The sequence below is a fragment of the Drosophila obscura genome, unplaced genomic scaffold (genome assembly GCF_018151105.1).
Source record: "Drosophila obscura isolate BZ-5 IFL unplaced genomic scaffold, ASM1815110v1 contig_151, whole genome shotgun sequence".
Classification (NCBI taxonomy): Eukaryota; Metazoa; Arthropoda; class Insecta; order Diptera; family Drosophilidae; genus Drosophila; species Drosophila obscura.
The window spans coordinates 532,209-549,740 of record NW_024542737.1 but is presented as its reverse complement, the minus strand read 5'-3'; the positions used below and the strand labels follow the sequence as shown (position 1 = coordinate 549,740).

General features: G+C 44.0%; 2 protein-coding genes across 11 annotated transcripts; one reads left to right on the top strand and one right to left on the bottom strand.

Annotated features, from left to right (window-relative positions):
* The first annotated feature begins 21 nt into the window (after positions 1-21).
* LOC111076807 lies at positions 22-1,480 on the top strand. The gene is made up of 3 exons (XM_041591782.1): positions 22-176; positions 229-636; positions 695-1,480. Exons 1-3 carry the CDS (start codon positions 44-46, stop codon positions 1,357-1,359), a joined length of 1,206 nt encoding a protein of 401 aa, XP_041447716.1. The 5' UTR covers positions 22-43; the 3' UTR covers positions 1,360-1,480.
* Positions 1,481-1,522: 42 nt separating this feature from the next.
* LOC111076805 (protein NDRG3) lies at positions 1,523-16,883 on the bottom strand. Of its 10 annotated transcripts, none has more exons than XM_022370776.2 (8): positions 16,385-16,883; positions 11,021-11,380; positions 8,354-8,437; positions 7,278-7,471; positions 7,099-7,219; positions 6,463-7,027; positions 6,294-6,378; positions 1,525-2,860 (listed from the first exon to the last, which is right to left on the bottom strand). In XM_022370776.2, exons 2-8 carry the CDS (start codon positions 11,227-11,229, stop codon positions 2,460-2,462), a joined length of 1,659 nt encoding a protein of 552 aa, XP_022226468.2. In that variant the 5' UTR covers positions 11,230-11,380; positions 16,385-16,883; the 3' UTR covers positions 1,525-2,459. The 10 variants fall into 10 exon arrangements, with proteins under 10 accessions (XP_041447715.1, XP_022226469.2, XP_041447714.1 ...); XM_022370782.2 differs by lacking the exon at positions 1,525-2,860 and adding an exon at positions 3,711-4,281 and having other exon boundaries at positions 16,385-16,880; XM_022370783.2 differs by lacking the exon at positions 1,525-2,860 and adding an exon at positions 4,350-4,834 and having other exon boundaries at positions 16,385-16,880.
* Between the last annotated feature and the right edge of the window lie 649 nt (positions 16,884-17,532).

Genomic DNA, 17,532 nt, shown 5'->3' with positions numbered 1-17,532 from the left:
ATTACAAATAAACAAAAAAACCAAATAAATAAGACTAAACAAAATGAGTATTGTAGACTTGCTAGCGAAGTTGGAGGACAACGAACCCGAGCAGAAATACGCCCGCCTGATGCTGATATCCAAGGACCTGGAGACTGACAGCAATTTAAGCAGCTATGCTGACGATGATGGAGACGGTATGTATTCTAGCTGCAAGCGGCAGTTTTTACCACTCAAATTATATTGCAGATGCCATGGACACCGCGTCCTCGATGCCCAGCAATGTCCGCTGCAAGTGGGCGGAGGGCGAGGTGGATGTCTTCCTCGACCTAATATCCTCCATGGGCCTGCAGGCTGCATTGCTGCGCAAACGGAACGCAAAAGTCTTCAAGATTATTTCCAAGGAAATGGCCAAGAGACAGTACACCAAAGGACCGGACAAGCTGCGTATCAAGTTCCAGCTGCTCAGACGGCTGTACAACAAGGCCAAGAACGGAGGTGACACCTTCGAGCATTACGAAGCGATGCGAAAGCTGCTTGATCCCACAGAGGAGGAACTGGCGGCTGTGGATGCGAAACCCATCCTAAGCAGTGGCAGCGACAGTGAATCCAACGACAGCGACGACGACGATGGCGACAACTCGCAGCGTGGTGGAGGTTGATTTTGCACCTTGTCCATTCATTGAATCCGACACTAATGAATCCCTTTTCACAGCCCACTTCTGGACAGACGAGGAGGTGGATGCCTTTCTGCTGATCATCAAGGAGAACGGTTTCTTCCGTGCCCTAGATGGGCGCAAGAAGCGCAACTTCCAGACCCTGGTGCACATTTCCAACATCCTGGCCAAGCAGTCCTTCAAGCGAACGCCCCACCAGCTGCGCAACAAGCTGCGGCTCCTGATCAAGCGATACCGCGAGGCCAAAAAGGATGGCCTCAGCAATGTACGCATACTGCCCCGTCACTTCCAGCTGTTCGATGAGCTAATCAACGCCCCCAAGGGTCTCAAGCGTCGCAGCCCCCAAAAGCCAGCCCGCTCTGCTCCAGCACGCACTGCTGCTGACCCCGAATACCTTTTAGACAGCGACAGCGAGAGTTCCACCTCCAGCTGTGACCTGTTAAGGGCGGCCGGCGAGAGTGACGACTACGAGGATGCCTTTGAGATGGCCACCGAGGCCACGCCATTGGAGGTGCTCTCCTCGATAAGCGAGGGACAGAGGAAGCTGGTGGAGTATTTGAAGCACTCGAACGATACCTTTCTCAGGCAGCAGCGCGATATGCAGAAGCAATTTCTGCAGGATATGACGGAGCTGATGCGACAGGATCGGGAGGAGACTATTCGCCGGATATCTGAAATGCTGGAGCCCAGGCCTGCTATGTGAGGAGAGCAAAGGAAAGGAAAGGCTGCATGACTTGTCTCAAGCTTCTAAAATTTTTATTGAATTGAATTCGAAGTTATTGCAAAAAGTTGTCATTATTTATATGTATGTATATATACTCGTATTTTATGTATATATATAATATATATATATATATATGCTATATTCATATCGTGTTTGTGTGTGGCCATATGTTTGCGTGTGTTTGTGTGTGTGGGTGTTGTATGGGGTCTCGTGTCCAATTTATGTATCTAAGTTTTTCATTGTATAATTATATATGTATGTAATTTTGAGAGATTTTTGTATTCGTATTTTTCGTTATTTTGATATGCTACACTTTTTTAGTTTTCGTTATTCTTGGGATTAAGTTAACAGTTTTTTTGGTGTTTTATTTTGTTTTCATTTTGTTTAACATTAAGCGAAAATGCTTGTAATCTTTAGAGTTACGTTACCTCATCGTGATCTCAATCGATCTGTCCGTGTGCACGGATATATCCATGCACACATTTTATGTATATTTTTGTATATTGTTCGATTCTGATTTCGTTACGCTTCGTTTCACAACAACTAAGCAAGCTCGTCAAAAAAAAGGATTCCTAAGCTGCCGATTCGTTCCGATCTGGCTGGATATACATACATACATACATATGTATATAGGTTTGTGTGGGGGCTATGTTCTATGCTTGTGTGTGTTCTGCATGCGTAACGCTCAGGCACAAAGTGTAAATTACAAATATCTCGATGGAGCGAAGCTCTCTCTCTCTCTCTCTCTCGGGTAAAGCGAAAACAAGAACGTAATCTCTCATTGGTGGCTAACGTAGTTATTGGAATTTTCAATAGCGGTGAATGTGTGAGTGTGTGTCTCTTGGAGCACGGCTCGGCTTTTAAGTCTACTCTGAAGCTTGGCTTGACTTGGCTGCGCTGCACTGCGGCTGCGGACGTGGCTGCTGCTGCTGTGTGTGGTTATTTCTGCTCTCTTTTCGCTTGTAACAACATTAACAAAGTGTGGATTAAGGACTGACCATCTATTTGATGTACCTGGGTGTGGAGTAGTTTTGGTTTATCTTGATTGTGGTTAGAACGGGGTAGTAGGGCGTAACAATCTAAGAGCTGACCGGCTCGGGCAGTGGGTTCTCGGTGATGCGTATTTTGTTGCTCTGTGTGCCGTAGTAGAGTGTGCCGGATGTGTCTGTGGTGACGTAGGCACGGTTGCCATTTCCATTTCCGTTCTCCTGATCTTCTTCCTCCTCGCTGGCGTCTGCGTTGTTATTGTCCCCAGCTCCAGTTCCGGCTCCAGCTCCGTTGTTGGTACAGTTAATGGCCGTCTCGCGTAGCCGATTGCCAATCCGTAGATTTAGCTGCCTCTGGCGATCATGCTCCCGTTCTCGGTCGCGCTCCTCCATCGCTTGCTGCTGCTGCTCCCGGAAGTTGGCGAAGAATATCGAGGAGTAAGTGTGGTACTTGGTGCCGCACGGGGAGCTCGCCGGTGTCGAGAGTGGCGTTGCTGTGGCAGTATTAGTGGTTGATTGTTGGTTGTTTTTGGAGGGGAAGGTAGTAGTTATTTACGTTATGTTACTCTTGAGCATGTAAGTTGTTGATTGATTGGTTGATTGATTGATTGATTGACTGGTTGGTTGGTTGTTCTTGATGGGTGTTTCTTTATACACTTTCTAGGGATTTGCTGCTGTTTAAAAGATGTCTGTGTAGGCGTGTTTTTGTGTTTGTTTTTGTGTGTGTGTTGTTCGGTGTCTGTGTGTGTGTGGAGTGCATCTTGATTGATGATTGATTCAGGATGATGCGGCGACAGTCGTTGCTCTGGTTGATGAGGCGATCTGACAATGAGTGGACGCAGGCTGAGCGGTGTCGATGGCTGCGCATGCGCACAATGATTTTCTGGATGAGGCGCCATCTGCCGGTGATGATACTCGGATGATGCTGTGGGAAAGAGACAGACACAACTCGACTCTCCGTCTGGAACTATAGTTCTTTTACAGGGCTGCATCTTTTCGTTATAGTTTGAAATTTACGTTGTTCGTTTTATTTAGAATTCTCAGATATACAACAAAAGCTTACACTTTCAGTTTTTTGTTTTCTTTTCTTTTCTTTGCATATACTTTTGTATGTATTTATGTATTGTAGTTGTATGTATATAATAGCAATGTATGTAGAAATTATGTATAAATTTATTGCTTTAAATACTCGTACATGGGGCGTTGTAAGCTGCGGGTGCGCCAGCGGCTGCTGCTGCTTGGGGGTGTCATGTGGCAATATGTGTGTGTGTATGGATATGTGTGGTACAGCTCGACTTTTAGGGCAGGGAAATAAATAAATAGATAAATAAGAAATACAAGACATAAGGGAAGTATGTATAGACAATATACACACATACATAGGCAATACGTTTATTGTAAATATTTATGTAGACAACAAATAAAAAATGCAAACTAATGCTTGTTGCCCGCTTCTTATGTAGATCTCTTACGACTATATATAATAATCCATAATCAATATAAAAGGTTAACGTAAAAACAACGAGCACACACAAACGAATAAAAAAGCTTCAGGGCGGGTGGGGGACTGCCTCCCCGGAACAGGTGAGAGGAAAGTTCCAACTTGTTGCGCTGTACCGTTACTGTTACGAGAGCGCGTGTGTGTGTGTGCATGTCCTGTGGTGTGTGTGTTTGGATTTTATGGTTGTGGTTTACTTCCAATTTGTCTCACTCTATGGCCCCTCCGGCTGCTTCTTGGAGTTAGGGAAGCCTGTGATGCTGTCACACCGCTGCTCTTGCTCTATCTCTTTAAAGCTTTCTTCCTTGGCTTTATCTCCTTTCTCTCTCACTCACTGCACACTAAGCTCAATTTGTGTGGAACTGCTCCGACTGGCCGTTGAGATTTTGCGTGCCAGCTTTTGGAGCGTGCCAACGGCTTTTTGTGGGGGGTTTTTACAATTACAGTTTATTTTGGTTTGTTGTTGTTTTTGTAGTAATTGTTGTTGTAGTTGTTGTATTTTGTATTCAATTTGCGTGTAAATAAATGAAATAAATAAAACATCAAATAAATTATAGGTTTTATCTAATTAAGGTGTTCTTTGTGTGTGTGTGTGTGTGTGGGATGGGTGGGTGTGTTGTGGTGTGGTGTGTGGGGGAAAATCAAAGAGCATTGGAAAAGCGTCAAAGCATCAGTTGCCAGGCCGCACTCTAATCTACTGTAGTATAGGCAGGGGATCAAAAGCAAACTACGTGTGTGCAGGCGGTACACAAAGTCAATAGAGAGTATTTTTTTGTCCACTAAAATCTCTACATTTTGACTATTTTATAAGTCTGTGTGTGTGAGTTTGTTTATATACGAATGTTAATTTGAATTATTTTATTAATTAATTAACTAAATGCATTCCAACTAGAATTTCGTTTGTTATTTGTATCGGTATTTTACTGCGCTGTGCCTTGGTTTGCATCCTCCTACTGGGGCTTCTCGGATACTACAGTTGTGTATTTATGTATGTTTTGCGTGTGTGTGTGTGCATGTTTTTGTGGTCGGCCGGGTGTACAAATATACATACATACCATATATGCGTTTATTATATTAAGTTTTTTTTTTTTTTTAAATTATAGAGAACGTCATTACCATTATACATAATATTTAATTTGTTGGTTGAAAACGAATTTCGAAACAATAAGAAAATCAGAATTAGAGTGGAAAAGAACACATTTGTTTTTTTTCGGGGGGGCATCAGAGACCAGACCCAGACCGGGACCAGGTCGATGGATGGATGAATGGATGGATGGATGGATGGATGGATGGGTCATGAAATCGAATGAGTGGTACCCAAGGTCGTGTGCATTGTGATGGATGTGATGTTGTTGCATGGGGGTTGTGGTTGGTTTTGTAATTGATTCAGAGTGCAATTTCGTGTCATATATATTTTTTTTGTTTGATTTTTATTTGGATTCGTGTGGCGTGTTGTTCGGTAGTTTTGGTATATTTTTTTTTTGGTTTTTTCATATATATTTTTTGTTTGTTTGTTTGGTATGTTGGTTTTTAGCAAAAACAAGCAGTTTTGGAGAAAGGAAAAGAAATGAAAAACAAAGTAATGAACATATTGAAATATCTTGTTGTTTCTGTTGATGCGTTAATGCATTTTGGGGTTCTTATTGGATTCGGGGTTTAACTCATCTGTTTGTGTGTGTTCGTGGGTAGGGTCTGGCCCTATCTAGGGGTAGTTTGGGGTAGGGTTATATAGTATATTTTATATAGAGAAAGTAAACTTAAACGATTTGATTTTCAACAACTTTTCGGCTTTTATTTTGAAATACTTTTCTTGCGTACAAATACTTTTGCTTCTTCAACATAATACGAGCGAATTTCAATTGTTTTTCCAATTGTTTGTTAATTTGTTAAATATAAAATTTTGCACAATTTGTTTAATAATAGTTTTTCTTTGGTTTGTTGGTTTCGTTTGGTTTTTTTGTTTTTTGTTTTTGTTTTGAAAAGCTTTTGATTCTCAAAGATTCTCATCCGTTTAGGCTAAGGTTCTGGGTTTGGGTAAGGCCAGAAGGCGACTTGGAGTGTGTGTGTGTCTAGGATCTAGGGTGTGGATAGACAGATAGTATTAGGGTCTAGGCTAGGTGCCTCTTTGGAATGGTTCTTGAACTGAACTGAACTGAGCTAAGCTCCTCTTTGGAGGGGGATTCTGGAGGCAGCTCCACGACTGCTCGCAGTCCCAGTCGGGGTTCTTGAGGGTCAAGACTAAGATAATAGTTGGGGCTTAGTAGTAGTTAGAGTAGTAATAGTAGTAGTTGTTGTGGATAGTTAAGAGGGTTTAAGTAGGTAATAGATTGCTGAGATTGTAGCAGAGATTTGCTGAGGTTGTTCAGTTGTTGTTGTTGGAGTAGTTTGTTGATGTTGTTGTGGTGGAGTGTGCGTGTTCTAACACTTACCATAGCCCTCGCCCTGCAAGAACAGCCGAAAGGCCTCGGCCAGCTTGGCCGGCTGCTCCTCGAGCACCAGAGCGCAATCGGAAATCTGAAAGGAAAAAGGAATCCACAGTCAGAAATCGAATTAACATTACAAGTGGGCAGGGGTATGCAATCAAAACAATCAAAAAACCTTCATCCAGGACGAGTTTGTGGGGTCCAGGCGACCATTGAAGGTGACCGTGTCGTCCACGTGCGGCGAGAGCGAACCCGTGATATTGATGACGGGCATCTTCAGCGTGGTGGCCGCCGTCTCCGTGCCCGGGGTGCCTGGCGGAGTGCGCGCCAGGTGCAGGTCGTTGCGATGAATGTACGCGTTGATGAGCATGGCCAGATTAGTCGGGTTGACGGCGCGCTCAAAGTGCTGCTTATACATCTGGACCAGGTCGTGGTTGCGCTCCTCCGGATTGCGCCCAAAATGGTGCCACATCAGGTAGTCAATCACGCCCTGGGTCATGCCCTTGGTGCGCAAGAAACGGGCGTTGAAGCTCTGATAGCCCCACTCGATCCAACCCGACTGCGTGGACACGCAATTGATCAGGCACAATGCCCCCACCTTATCCGGATGGCCGTGGGCGAATCTGGCCAGAATGTTGGCTCCAGCTCCCACCCCGAATCCAATCACGGACTTCAATCCAAAGTGCGACAGCACGAACAGCAGCTGGGCGGCCAGCTCATCCATGGTTGGATACACGTAGCTGTTGGGATGGACATGGAATGCATTAGGGTGGGATAGTTCCAACTGATATGCATAAAATCTAGGACTTACTCCTCTGGCAATGCTGGGGCACCCTCCTCCTGTCCGGGCGCCGTCACATGGTACACACAGAAGTTCTCCAGCAGGCCCCGCATCACTGGGAAGTTGAAGAAGCCAGCGAAGCTGGTGGCATCTGTGCGAGCACGTATTCTAAGACTGAGGCTTACTTCAGTTTAAAGAACAGTACTCACAGTTTAGCCCAAGATCGTGATAGGTGACGATGGCCGGCTTGGAGATATCGCCCTGTATGGCCACATGTATGTCGCCCTTGTCTGTGGGCACACGCCGCTGGTCGCAGGCCTCCAGGATGGAGCCGCGTGCATTGGGAAAGTGCAGCTGCACGGAGCGCAGTTCGATGTCGTCCATGGGGTCAACGGGCATGGTGCTGTGTGTGGAATGCCAAAGGGGAGGATTCAATTAGTAAATAATTTATTCTGTTTCCTGGTGAATCATCTGGTTTGATTAATGGGGCTCTTGGGCAGTAGTAGCAGCAGCAGCAGTAGCTGTGGAAGCGGCAGCTGTTCATGGACATGGCATAGTCCAGTCGGACTATGGCTCTGGGTGCATCCTTATCTATGGACTGGTCTATAGGGCTACTAACTAATAATGTTACTACTGTTAATCGGTTGGAACTGAGGCATGAACTCGCTGCTCGACTACGCTCTATATGGCATATAGTTTATGTATATGTATCGTATAGTATTTATAGTGAATGCAAAACTCAAATCAAATCAAGACGAACGTAGTTCGGTTAATCAACATTCGGGTTAGGGCAGAGACAGACAGAGAGACAGAGAGAGAGAGAGAGATAGAAAGATGCTGTTTATAGGGTTTAGTTCTATTTATCGTCTGCTTGCAATTCACAAAACCGAAAAAAACTGAAACTGAAACTCAACTCAAATCTAGGCAAAGATACTTACAAAACGTACGAGTACTGTTGTCTCTCGCACAGAGATATTCATAAATCAAATTCTAATGTGTGTGTGTCAAATTAACATAAAACAAAACTCTAAACTTGGTGTGATAGTGTAGGGGTGTTACAGTGTTTACAGTGTGTGTGTGTGTTTGTGTGTGTATATTTGAGTGTAAGAGGGGGCGGGCGACTCGAATATCTTACATTCGTAGGGTGTATTTTAATTATACAATATATATATATATATATGTATATATAGGAGGTTTATAATATGCTTGGGGGGAATCTGATTCGGTCGCTGCTTGGGCTGTTGTTCTTGGTTCTTGATTCTGGGGATCGGTGGACTTTGCTTACCCCAGCAGGTGTGCCTCCTCGGCAGTGTGTGTAGGTGCTGACGGCATCTTGGTGTTCAGAGTCTTACCAGTTTTGTCGCGGTCTCTGAAAGAGAGTCTATGAGCATGCAAGCAAAGAATAACAAAAAAAAAACACAAACTCTATGCAGTTCCTTGAGGACTTTTCCATGGTTATACGTATGTGAAAAATCAACAAGAAACCTCTTTCGATATATATGTGTAAAGATATATTTCTTTTGCGTAATTCTTAGGGAAGATTGACAGATAAAGGCACAGAGAGATTGAGAGAGACAGAGAGAGAGAGAGAGAGAGATGCAGAGATACAGAGAGAGCGAGAGATGAAGAGTATTATAGAGTAATTTCTTCGGCTTAATGAATGAAATCCGGATTTGATAGGACGACACTGGTTGGGGAGGGGGGACTGGAGAACAGCTGGTGTGAGGGGCAAGCACGCTGAGTAGGCTGTCACGTTGCGTTACGTAAAACGTAAGCAAATGAGTCACGCAATGTCATTCGGGGTAAATGCCGATGCGGAATATATGGCAGATGTCTGGTGGATAAAGAGAGACAGCAAACAAGTGGCGCCAGAAATATGAGACCAGCTGCTGCCAAAACAATTTACCGTTCCCTTTAGAGCAGCGCTCTCTTAAACTTCCGCTACCTTTTTGGGCCAGCTCCGTAGGGTAGCCAGGCAAACGGAGAGGTGGAATGGGCGAGAATAACTTTTGTTTACTCACCCACTCACTCTCTTTTTTGGCAAACAGAAAACTTTTACTGCGGGAATGGGCCCCAACTCAATTAGTTAATGTTTTAGGAGAGAGAGAGAGAGAGAGGGGGAGAGAGGGGGTTTTAGTTTGGAGAGAAGCTTGGCGAAAGGTAGATTCATTATCCTGGAATGGCTGGAATGGAATGGAATTTTTGTGGCTAACACCTTTAAATTGGTTACGTGATTATGCTCCATTCGAGTCACAGAGAGAACTTTAAGCAACCCCAAAGGAGGAGAAGCCATGGAGGTAAGGAAACTATTCGAATGGAACTCTCGCCAATGTTCCCCAACTACTTCGCCTACACTGGTAAGGATAGCTTTAACTGCGAATGAAATTCAGACTTTAATTGCTTACGTGATTATGCCCGAATGGAGATTAAGCCCATAGAAGGGAATTGAAGAGGGCATAGCTGTGGAGAGTGAAAAGTTCCACCCACTGACCACAGGTCAATTACTGTCACCGACTCTGGAAGGGGAAGATATCCATTCAAGGACAGATTTAATCGACTAATTACAGGCCACAGGAATTTTTATTTGAATAATTTATTGACACATGTATCCATTCGAATCGAATCCTCTGCACTAACTATTTCATTCCTTCGAAAGAGTATGGGGGGAGCAGTGTTTGCGACAAAGAGAGTAATGCTCCCTTTAATCTGCTGTTTATTCTTTGCTTTTGTTTCTTTTTCGACTTCTCAGTTTATGGATCGACTCAAGCCGGTGGCCTGGCCCTGTTTTAACCTGTTCGAACCGGTTGAGATCGGTTCAACCCATGGATAAGTGCAATGCACTGAACAGTGATATTCCGAGCTCTCGCTTACAATCGCCTGTCTCACTTGAATGCGAAATTAATTGAGCTAAATAACGGGCACAGGCTCCGGTCCCACTTACAGCGGAAATATGAATTAAAGCACTTGAGATGTGGCACGGATCAAGAGCGGACAGAAATAGAACGAATGTGGGTCAGACCGCGGCTGGCGTCCAACTAAACCGCTGTCTCGGCCCCCGACGAGTCGGGAGTGTGTGGATTGAGTGAAGCTTTTGCTCTGCTCTCGTCTACGTTTGTTGTATTGACAAAACTGCAAAGCTGTGCGGCAGAGCGGGTAAGGCGGTAAGGCGATAAAAGTGCAAACTGCGCTGCAAACAGCGGCGACCTTGAGTCATGGCTAAACTCCAGAATGAAGCTCCCAAAAGAAGATTCGATGACTGAATGTTGGGCTTGTGATAGGTGATAGGCAGCTACCATGCTCTACCGTGAGAGTATTAAATTGCTCCCTTCAATTTTCGAGACATTAGAGGGAATGTGGGTGATGATGTAACGGTAATGATATGTCCAGGAAATACATACATATGTACATAAGTATTCCTTGTAGCCAAATCAAAAGCAAAGTGTAAACATATCAAAAAGAGAAACAAAGAAATGCAACAACAGCTACAATCAAATTCAAAAGACATGCAAAATCACAATTAAGCGGAGAGAGAGAGGATGGAAGGTGGACAGAACATAACGCTTAGCTGAGCGGAGGAGGGGATGGGGACGGGGATGCTACTGGGAGGAAGGAGGTCAAGAGAGTTTTGATGTTCCGCTTTAAGTGCTGTCAGTGGGAGAGAGTGAGATTAAGAGGGCTGTGGGAGTGAGATTAAGAAGGCTGTGGGAGTGCGTGTGAGAGTTGTGTGATTAAGAGTGCGGTGGGTGCGTGAGTTTGATAGCAGCAGTGCGCAAGGTGTACTTATACAAGGTGAAGCAATGCCGAAGCGCGCTCTCACGATATGTAGTCGCCGGTGTTATTTTTCAGAGAGCGATGGAAAGGGGAAACTCTGAGGCCTCGCCTTGTACAGTATTCACCTTGGGAATGTGCGGGTGGGAGCTACTTGTAGCCCCAACCCCTTCCCACCACTTACCTGACACTGCCAACAATGACCGGCTGGCGCTCGGAGCGCAACAGCTCCTCGCTGTCGCCGGGCGTCGATTTGATCGCCTGCCCGATCACCCGCTTGACACTCTCGAATACGGAGGGTGGGGCCGAGGGCTCTGTGGTCGACTGATAGATGGCGCTGCCATTGCCATTCACAGCCGGCAGCGATACATAGCCACCCTCTGCCTGCGGCATTGTTTAATTTCTCTGTCTTTTATTATCTTGTCTTGATATATTCAGCACGTTTGCTCGCTTGACTCTTTGCTTTAATTTTTAATACTTAGCCTGCTTCGGGTCTTCGGATTAACGAAACGAAATACGAAAAGAAACGGAACGGAACTTCCTCCTGTGCATGCATATTTTGCGTGCGTGTGTGTGTGTGTTGGGGTGTGAGAGTGTATTAACAATGCATTTGATTCATCGGCCAGCGTCGGCGTCAGTGTCAGCGTCGATGTTTGTGTGGGAGTATATTTGTATGCGTGCGCCAAGTTTGCATGGAGGCAGCAGACAGACAGAGACATATAGAGAGCGTCAGCAGCAGCAGCAGCAGCGGCAGCGGCGGGAACGTCACAAAACATAAAGTATATAAAAATAAATAGAAGAGTACACAAAAATTATAAAACAAAAAGAACAACAACACACACAAATTGAAAGCTGTGGGGAAAATCAGTGTATTAATCAGTAAGGTGTGGCGCTTGCCAGAGAGCACTCTCCAGATAGTGCATGTTTGGTTGCAGTGCGTGGAGACACACCGAGCGAGAGAGAGAGGGAGCGGCCAACCAAATATGCAACGCAAAGAGTGGGAGTGGGAAGGCTTCACCTTGTGAAAGAATATGCTTTGAGTTAAGGAGGGAAGAGCAAAACAGAAGCACAGTTAATGAGGGTTAATAAGCAGTGAGGCCTCGTTATGATAAAACCAGAACCAGATTTAGTTAGCTTAGCATACATATAGAAAGAGTATTTTGATATTTTGCAAAACTATAAGAAAGCCAAAGCCCCACTTCCCATTGTTAGTCAAACTCTACTGTGCTTTAATGATAAATCTTTATACTTGTAAAGCCAGGGGTTACTGTCACTGTTCCCCCCGTTAGGCACGCTCTACTGTGCCAAAAGCTTCGGCGTCAATGTACGTACTTGAAACTAAATATGCAGGCCAAGCCGCAAAGTGCCAGCCCCCTTGCAGCCGCAGAGAGAGAAAGAGAGAGAAGGAGAGAGATGAATAGAAAAAAGAGACTGCAGCCCATCATCTGCTGCTCTTCTCCATCTCTTCCTCTTTTTCTTGCTGTAGTACGTGTATGCATTACATTAACCCAGTTGTGCGCCAAGAGGGTCCTCGGGTCCGGGCCGCTTCGTGCCCTGGCCCAGATGAGGGCCGAAAGTGCCAAAGCCATGAAAATCTCACACATGCTCAGGGGGATGACAACGTTATGAACCCACTACCCACTAGAGGGGAGCTGATTGAGTGCGTCACACGAGCAAAAATTTATCAACTAATAATCGCAAAAAAAACCAAAAAACAAAAAGAAACACAAGCAACAACAAGAGCAAATGCAAAAGCAAAAAACAAAAACATATGTGGCTCACCACTTGAGTTCGTTGCTGCCAGCTATGACGCAGCTCTACAGTAGATATAGATAAAAATGTATGTACATACAGATACTCATTGTAATATGTATATGTATAAATGTATCAAGCAGAACAAAACTCGTTGTGAATAAATCTTTTTTGCGTCTTAGGATATGAACGGCAGTAAGGGCAGCGCATTTTGAACTCGTGCCTGAACTGGAACCACATTGCGTATGATCTACGACGACCCTACAGAGAGAGCAAGTGAGAGAGAGAGAGAGAGAGAGAGTCCCTGTTTAAGAGTTTTATTATATAGAACGCAACAACTTTCGTTGCTTCATTGGTCATTAGGCCATTTAAACTGCAGCAAAACCCATATTTTCTGCATACATTTGCAATAAAAAAATAAAACTTTTGCCATAAAAAGCATTTCTAAGTAGAAGCCCCTCCACCAATGTGGCCCCAGCAATTGTCCCATCTCTCTCTCCCTATATTCTCATTATCATGTAGAAGTCCTGACTGATTCTTTCAGTTATTCGGATTCACTCAGCAAAACTGGAGACATACAGATGTACCTCCAACGAAGCAAGAGAGAAAGAATCGAAAGATCGTTTCAGAAACAAAAAAGTTTAAAGCCAAGAAATCGATTACCAACAAGGATATCCATAGGTTTGGCACAAGGAATTTGCGATAGCTCATACTCTGCCTTCCATCGTTACTTTTTAATCTTAATTCAGCTCGTTTCTGGGATTATGGCTGAGTGCATAACGAGGTTATTATCTTTTCGAATTTAAGTCTCGATCAGTCACGTCTGAAATAGGTGATTTATATGTATACCCTCCAAAGCTGTAGTTGGGTCAGAAAACCACAAAAGTTAACCTACCTTCTTCCTAGATTATTTAAAATTATTAAAATTCTTAAACACTTCTGCACCACTAATCGACACGAATTTCTGCTCACATTAAACACCCTCGAGCAAGCCCCAAAACATTGCTGAATGGCATCCCATTTAAAGTTTCGCCTGCCGTAGGCTGGAGGTTACAAGGTAAAGTCATTCAAGACCCTCCTCCACTCTTGCAGGAGCCACCACCAGGGCTCAACTTTGACCTTTTGCCTGGCGATTTATGGGCGCTGATAAAGTTGCGCTTGCACTTTTCTCTGTGGCCGCACGAAATAATATAATGACAGCAGAAGAATAACGGGTACATACATACATATATTTAAATATAGTATGGGCGAATGGCTGAAAGATTGTATAACTATGGTAAGTAAAAAAAAAAACGTTTATCAGCGGCACATCTGGGGCACTTCAATTCCAATAATTGCAGGCCAGCAGCGTGTGCCATTTATGGCGAATTATTCATAATTACAATTGTACGCGAGGGTGCAACAAGGAAAGCAAAAGCAGTAGCAGTAGGCAGCAGCAGAAGAGGTGGAAAAAACTCGTCGAGCCATGGAAATTGGCAAATGGAGAGGAGGTTATCGGTAGATATACTCGTACAAACCTCATAGTGCCATACCATGCCCGTGCCCGTGCCAAAGGAGCACACCAAATATCGACAATTTGGCAGAGTGCCATGGCAACCGTTGGCAGGTCAACGGGCAACAACAAATCCATTGGAGAGGAGGTTCTCCAGCTGGGAAAATAGTCGCAGAGCTATGTATGTATTTGACATTTCTGTAGATCTTCTTCTAAGCAACTTCTCTTTGTGTCAGTCAGTCAATGGATGGGATTGATTTCCCCCAGAAATAGTCTTGGAATTGCAAGGATTTCATGGTCCTTCCCGTTTGATTGAGTGCAATTTGTCCGAACCTTTCAAGGATATATCGCCTGCTGTAGCGACACAATTGCAAAACAGAAATTATTCAAATTTTCTGCTTTCCTTGAAGTGGGGAAAGAGGGGAGCCGCCTAGAGGCTAGAGGGTAGGCACCAGGGACCAGGGACAGCTACAACGACAGCAAATCACATAAAGGAAATGTCACGCTATGCCAGGCCGCAGGCCAACGAAAAAACATGCTAGAAGGAATATTTGTTGGTGCTGAACTTACTAATACCCATACCTCGAATTCCTATAATATTAAACGAATTTTTGTTTGGATTTTCTTAAGAACAGAACTATAACTTCAGCGATTTAGGCGGCCTCTACTACAGAGGGATCCCTTCCAGATTTCACTGATGTATCTTTATAGACACTGCGTTATTATTTCCTTCCTTCCCTCCATGCCAAACTGATGTGCAAAACCACTATACCCTTTGCTGCAGGATACAAAGACGTACAAAATCACACGTTCAACGTCATAGTGTTCTTGCAGGATATGCGAGGATATGGAATGGGGTGAGTGTGGGCACGGTTCGGGGTTTTCGGAGGTGGTGGCGGACTGTGCAGGTTGCTTTACTGTTACGTGTTTGCAATCGATTTGAAAGTTACATAAAAACAGAACCGCCGCAGCAGATGAGGGGAGGCCAAAGGGGTGATGATGATAACAGGGAGAGGTAGGCAGTTGGTAAACCACCTGAGTGGACAACAGGAACAACAATAACAACAGCGAGAAGGAATCGCCAAAAGCAATTTGTGAACTTTTTTTTAGTGTTTGTCTTAGTTAGTGTTTGTCTTAGTATCCATGTGTGTGGGTTTCGTATCTGTGGTTGTGTGTGTTTTGGGGGTAAACTGACCTACGCATTAAATATGCAGAAAAGTCAAACGGAACGGAGAATAGAAAACGAAATGGAATAAGAAAAAAATGACTGGCGATGGCGCCGACAGGTTACCGTTACATCAAGCACTCCGTCCCCGCCTCAATCGCTACAGAGAGCAATAAAATTTCACAAAACAGCAAATAACAAATGTCTGCAAGTACAGTCGAGCTTCTAACAGGTGAAAACTCTAAGAACAAAGAGAGTCACATGTCTCCGCTTCCACTCTGCAGAGGCCCCACAGTGCTGCGGCGAAGTTTTGCTGGAGGTCGTTTAGAGCTGGGAAAACATCGACAGAGAGAGAGAGAGAGAGAAGAGATAGATAGACGTGGAGAGGCAGAGACAGGCGCTGGTATTACGTCAGAGCCATGGAGCCATTCCGTGGGGCTTGTCAAAATTAGCAGCAAAAATCACAACAACAAAAATCAGTAAAAACTCGAACAAAAATTAAGAAATTGGATGCATTAGTGGTATATGTATAGAGATGGCTAGCAGCAGAACCAACAACAGCAACAACAACTAAAACAACATGCAGGGTGGAAACGTTTAACAGCTAGCTGTTAACTACAGCAGGAAAAGGAGGAACAGGCAAGCAGACAGAAGAAGCAGTGCAAAATACAGTTGTGCTAATTGGAAAGAGACACAGAGAAAGAGAGACAGTCAGAGACAGAGACAGAAAGAGAAAAAGTAATTACAAATACATGGATGCAAATGATAAAGTTTGGATGATGCAGCGTGTTTTAATGGGGGCGAGCGCAAGAGTTCGAAGACTTGAGAGAGAAAGACAAGACAGAGAGAGGGGCGGGGGAATGGAGAGTGGTAGTAGTAGTAGGAGAAATGCAACAAAACAAATGCACAAGGCAGAGGGCAGCGTGAGATATGAGGATGATTAAATTAAGTTAATTTTGCTGCTCTTTCGCTGCGTTTTGCATTTGTTTTGTCTGTTTATGCGAGTGTATGTGTGTTCATCGTGCCTGGAGTGTAGTTGTGTGTGTATATGTGTGTGTGTATGTGTGTTTACGGGTAATGGGAAAGAGATTGTGTGGGGGAGTGGGTGTGGAAGAGTGCTAGTGGACATCAAAACTCACCTGACGCTCGTCGTCGTGGGGCCGTGTGTATGTGTGTGTGTGTGCGTAGGGGGTGGTGGTGTCTCTCCTCCTGACAGAAATGGGTCGACTTTGGGATTAGCAGACGTCAGGCAGGTGCTATTACAGGTAACCGTGTTGCGGACAACTACAGCACGCTTTTATGAATTGCTTTTCTTTACTGTTATCACAGCACTGTTCTTTCCACAAAACGGACAACGACAACCGCGGCGACGACTGATTTCTATGAAAAAATCAATATCGGTCTCAAAAACGTTTTTTTACAACTTGACTTGTGTAATTCAGCTCCTTTTCTTTTCTTTTCTCTTTGCGTTTCGCCCTTTTTATTCGCGCACTCGCTTCCACCCACAAGCAGGCAGCAGGCAACCTTTCGCGTTCTCACACACTTCACACTTAATTCTTCCAAATCGCGACTAACTAGTTATAAAAAATTAGGTGTAATTTCAGCTGCAGTCAGTAGAGGTGTCAAACCATCGAGGGCACCATCGATAGTATCGATATTTTACTGCTAGTCTCTACTATCGACAGTTTTGCGACTATCATGATAGTATCGAGCTACAGTCGTTGCGCTTTTGATATGTTTGGATCGGTTGCTATAAAATACGAAGACACATTTGTAAACAAATCGACAGGTGGCATCTAATTTTTACAATGGACAAGTTCCTAATAGGTTTCAATGGTTTTCTAATAGTTATTTGAGCCCGATACTATTAGGATAGTATCGACTGTTTTTTTTTAACATTCAACGTTGATGTTCCTCGAATTTGATATTCCGTTTAATATTACTAGCTAGTTGGCCCTCTCAACACTAAACAAATAATTTTATCCGATAGATACATAAATTTTTTAAGAGATTGGCAAGTTTTCAGAAGTCCTTTTTATTGGATTATTTACATATTAAGGTTCAAACAAAAACGGCCAAAGCATAAAACGTAAATGTTGACTAAATGTGACGTCACATGTTGCTGGTCAACCAAGTTTCTTCCATGCGTATGGGCTTCTGTATACCTTATTTCCTTTAATTGATGTTAAATTTGATGTTTCAAGCTCCATTGAAACATTAATAATGATTTTATCCTAGATTGACATGTTTTTAACCTCTTAATGAATATATTTGTGTGTTATATATA

Excerpts from the sequence above, each read along its gene's own strand:
- LOC111076807 (XM_041591782.1), top strand. The coding sequence starts at position 44 with ATGAGTATTGTAGACTTGCTAGCGAAGTTGGAGGACAACGAACCCGAG. Across the intron at positions 177-228 it reads TGCTGACGATGATGGAGACG|ATGCCATGGACACCGCGTCC; the intron begins GTATGTATTCTA and ends ATTATATTGCAG. Across the intron at positions 637-694 it reads CAACTCGCAGCGTGGTGGAG|CCCACTTCTGGACAGACGAG; the intron begins GTTGATTTTGCA and ends CCCTTTTCACAG.
- LOC111076805 (XM_022370776.2), bottom strand. The coding sequence starts at position 11,229 with ATGCCGCAGGCAGAGGGTGGCTATGTATCGCTGCCGGCTGTGAATGGC. Across the intron at positions 7,220-7,277 it reads TCACGATCTTGGGCTAAACT|ATGCCACCAGCTTCGCTGGC; the intron begins GTGAGTACTGTT and ends GTGCTCGCACAG. Across the intron at positions 7,028-7,098 it reads GCCCCAGCATTGCCAGAGGA|CTACGTGTATCCAACCATGG; the intron begins GTAAGTCCTAGA and ends CCATCCCAACAG.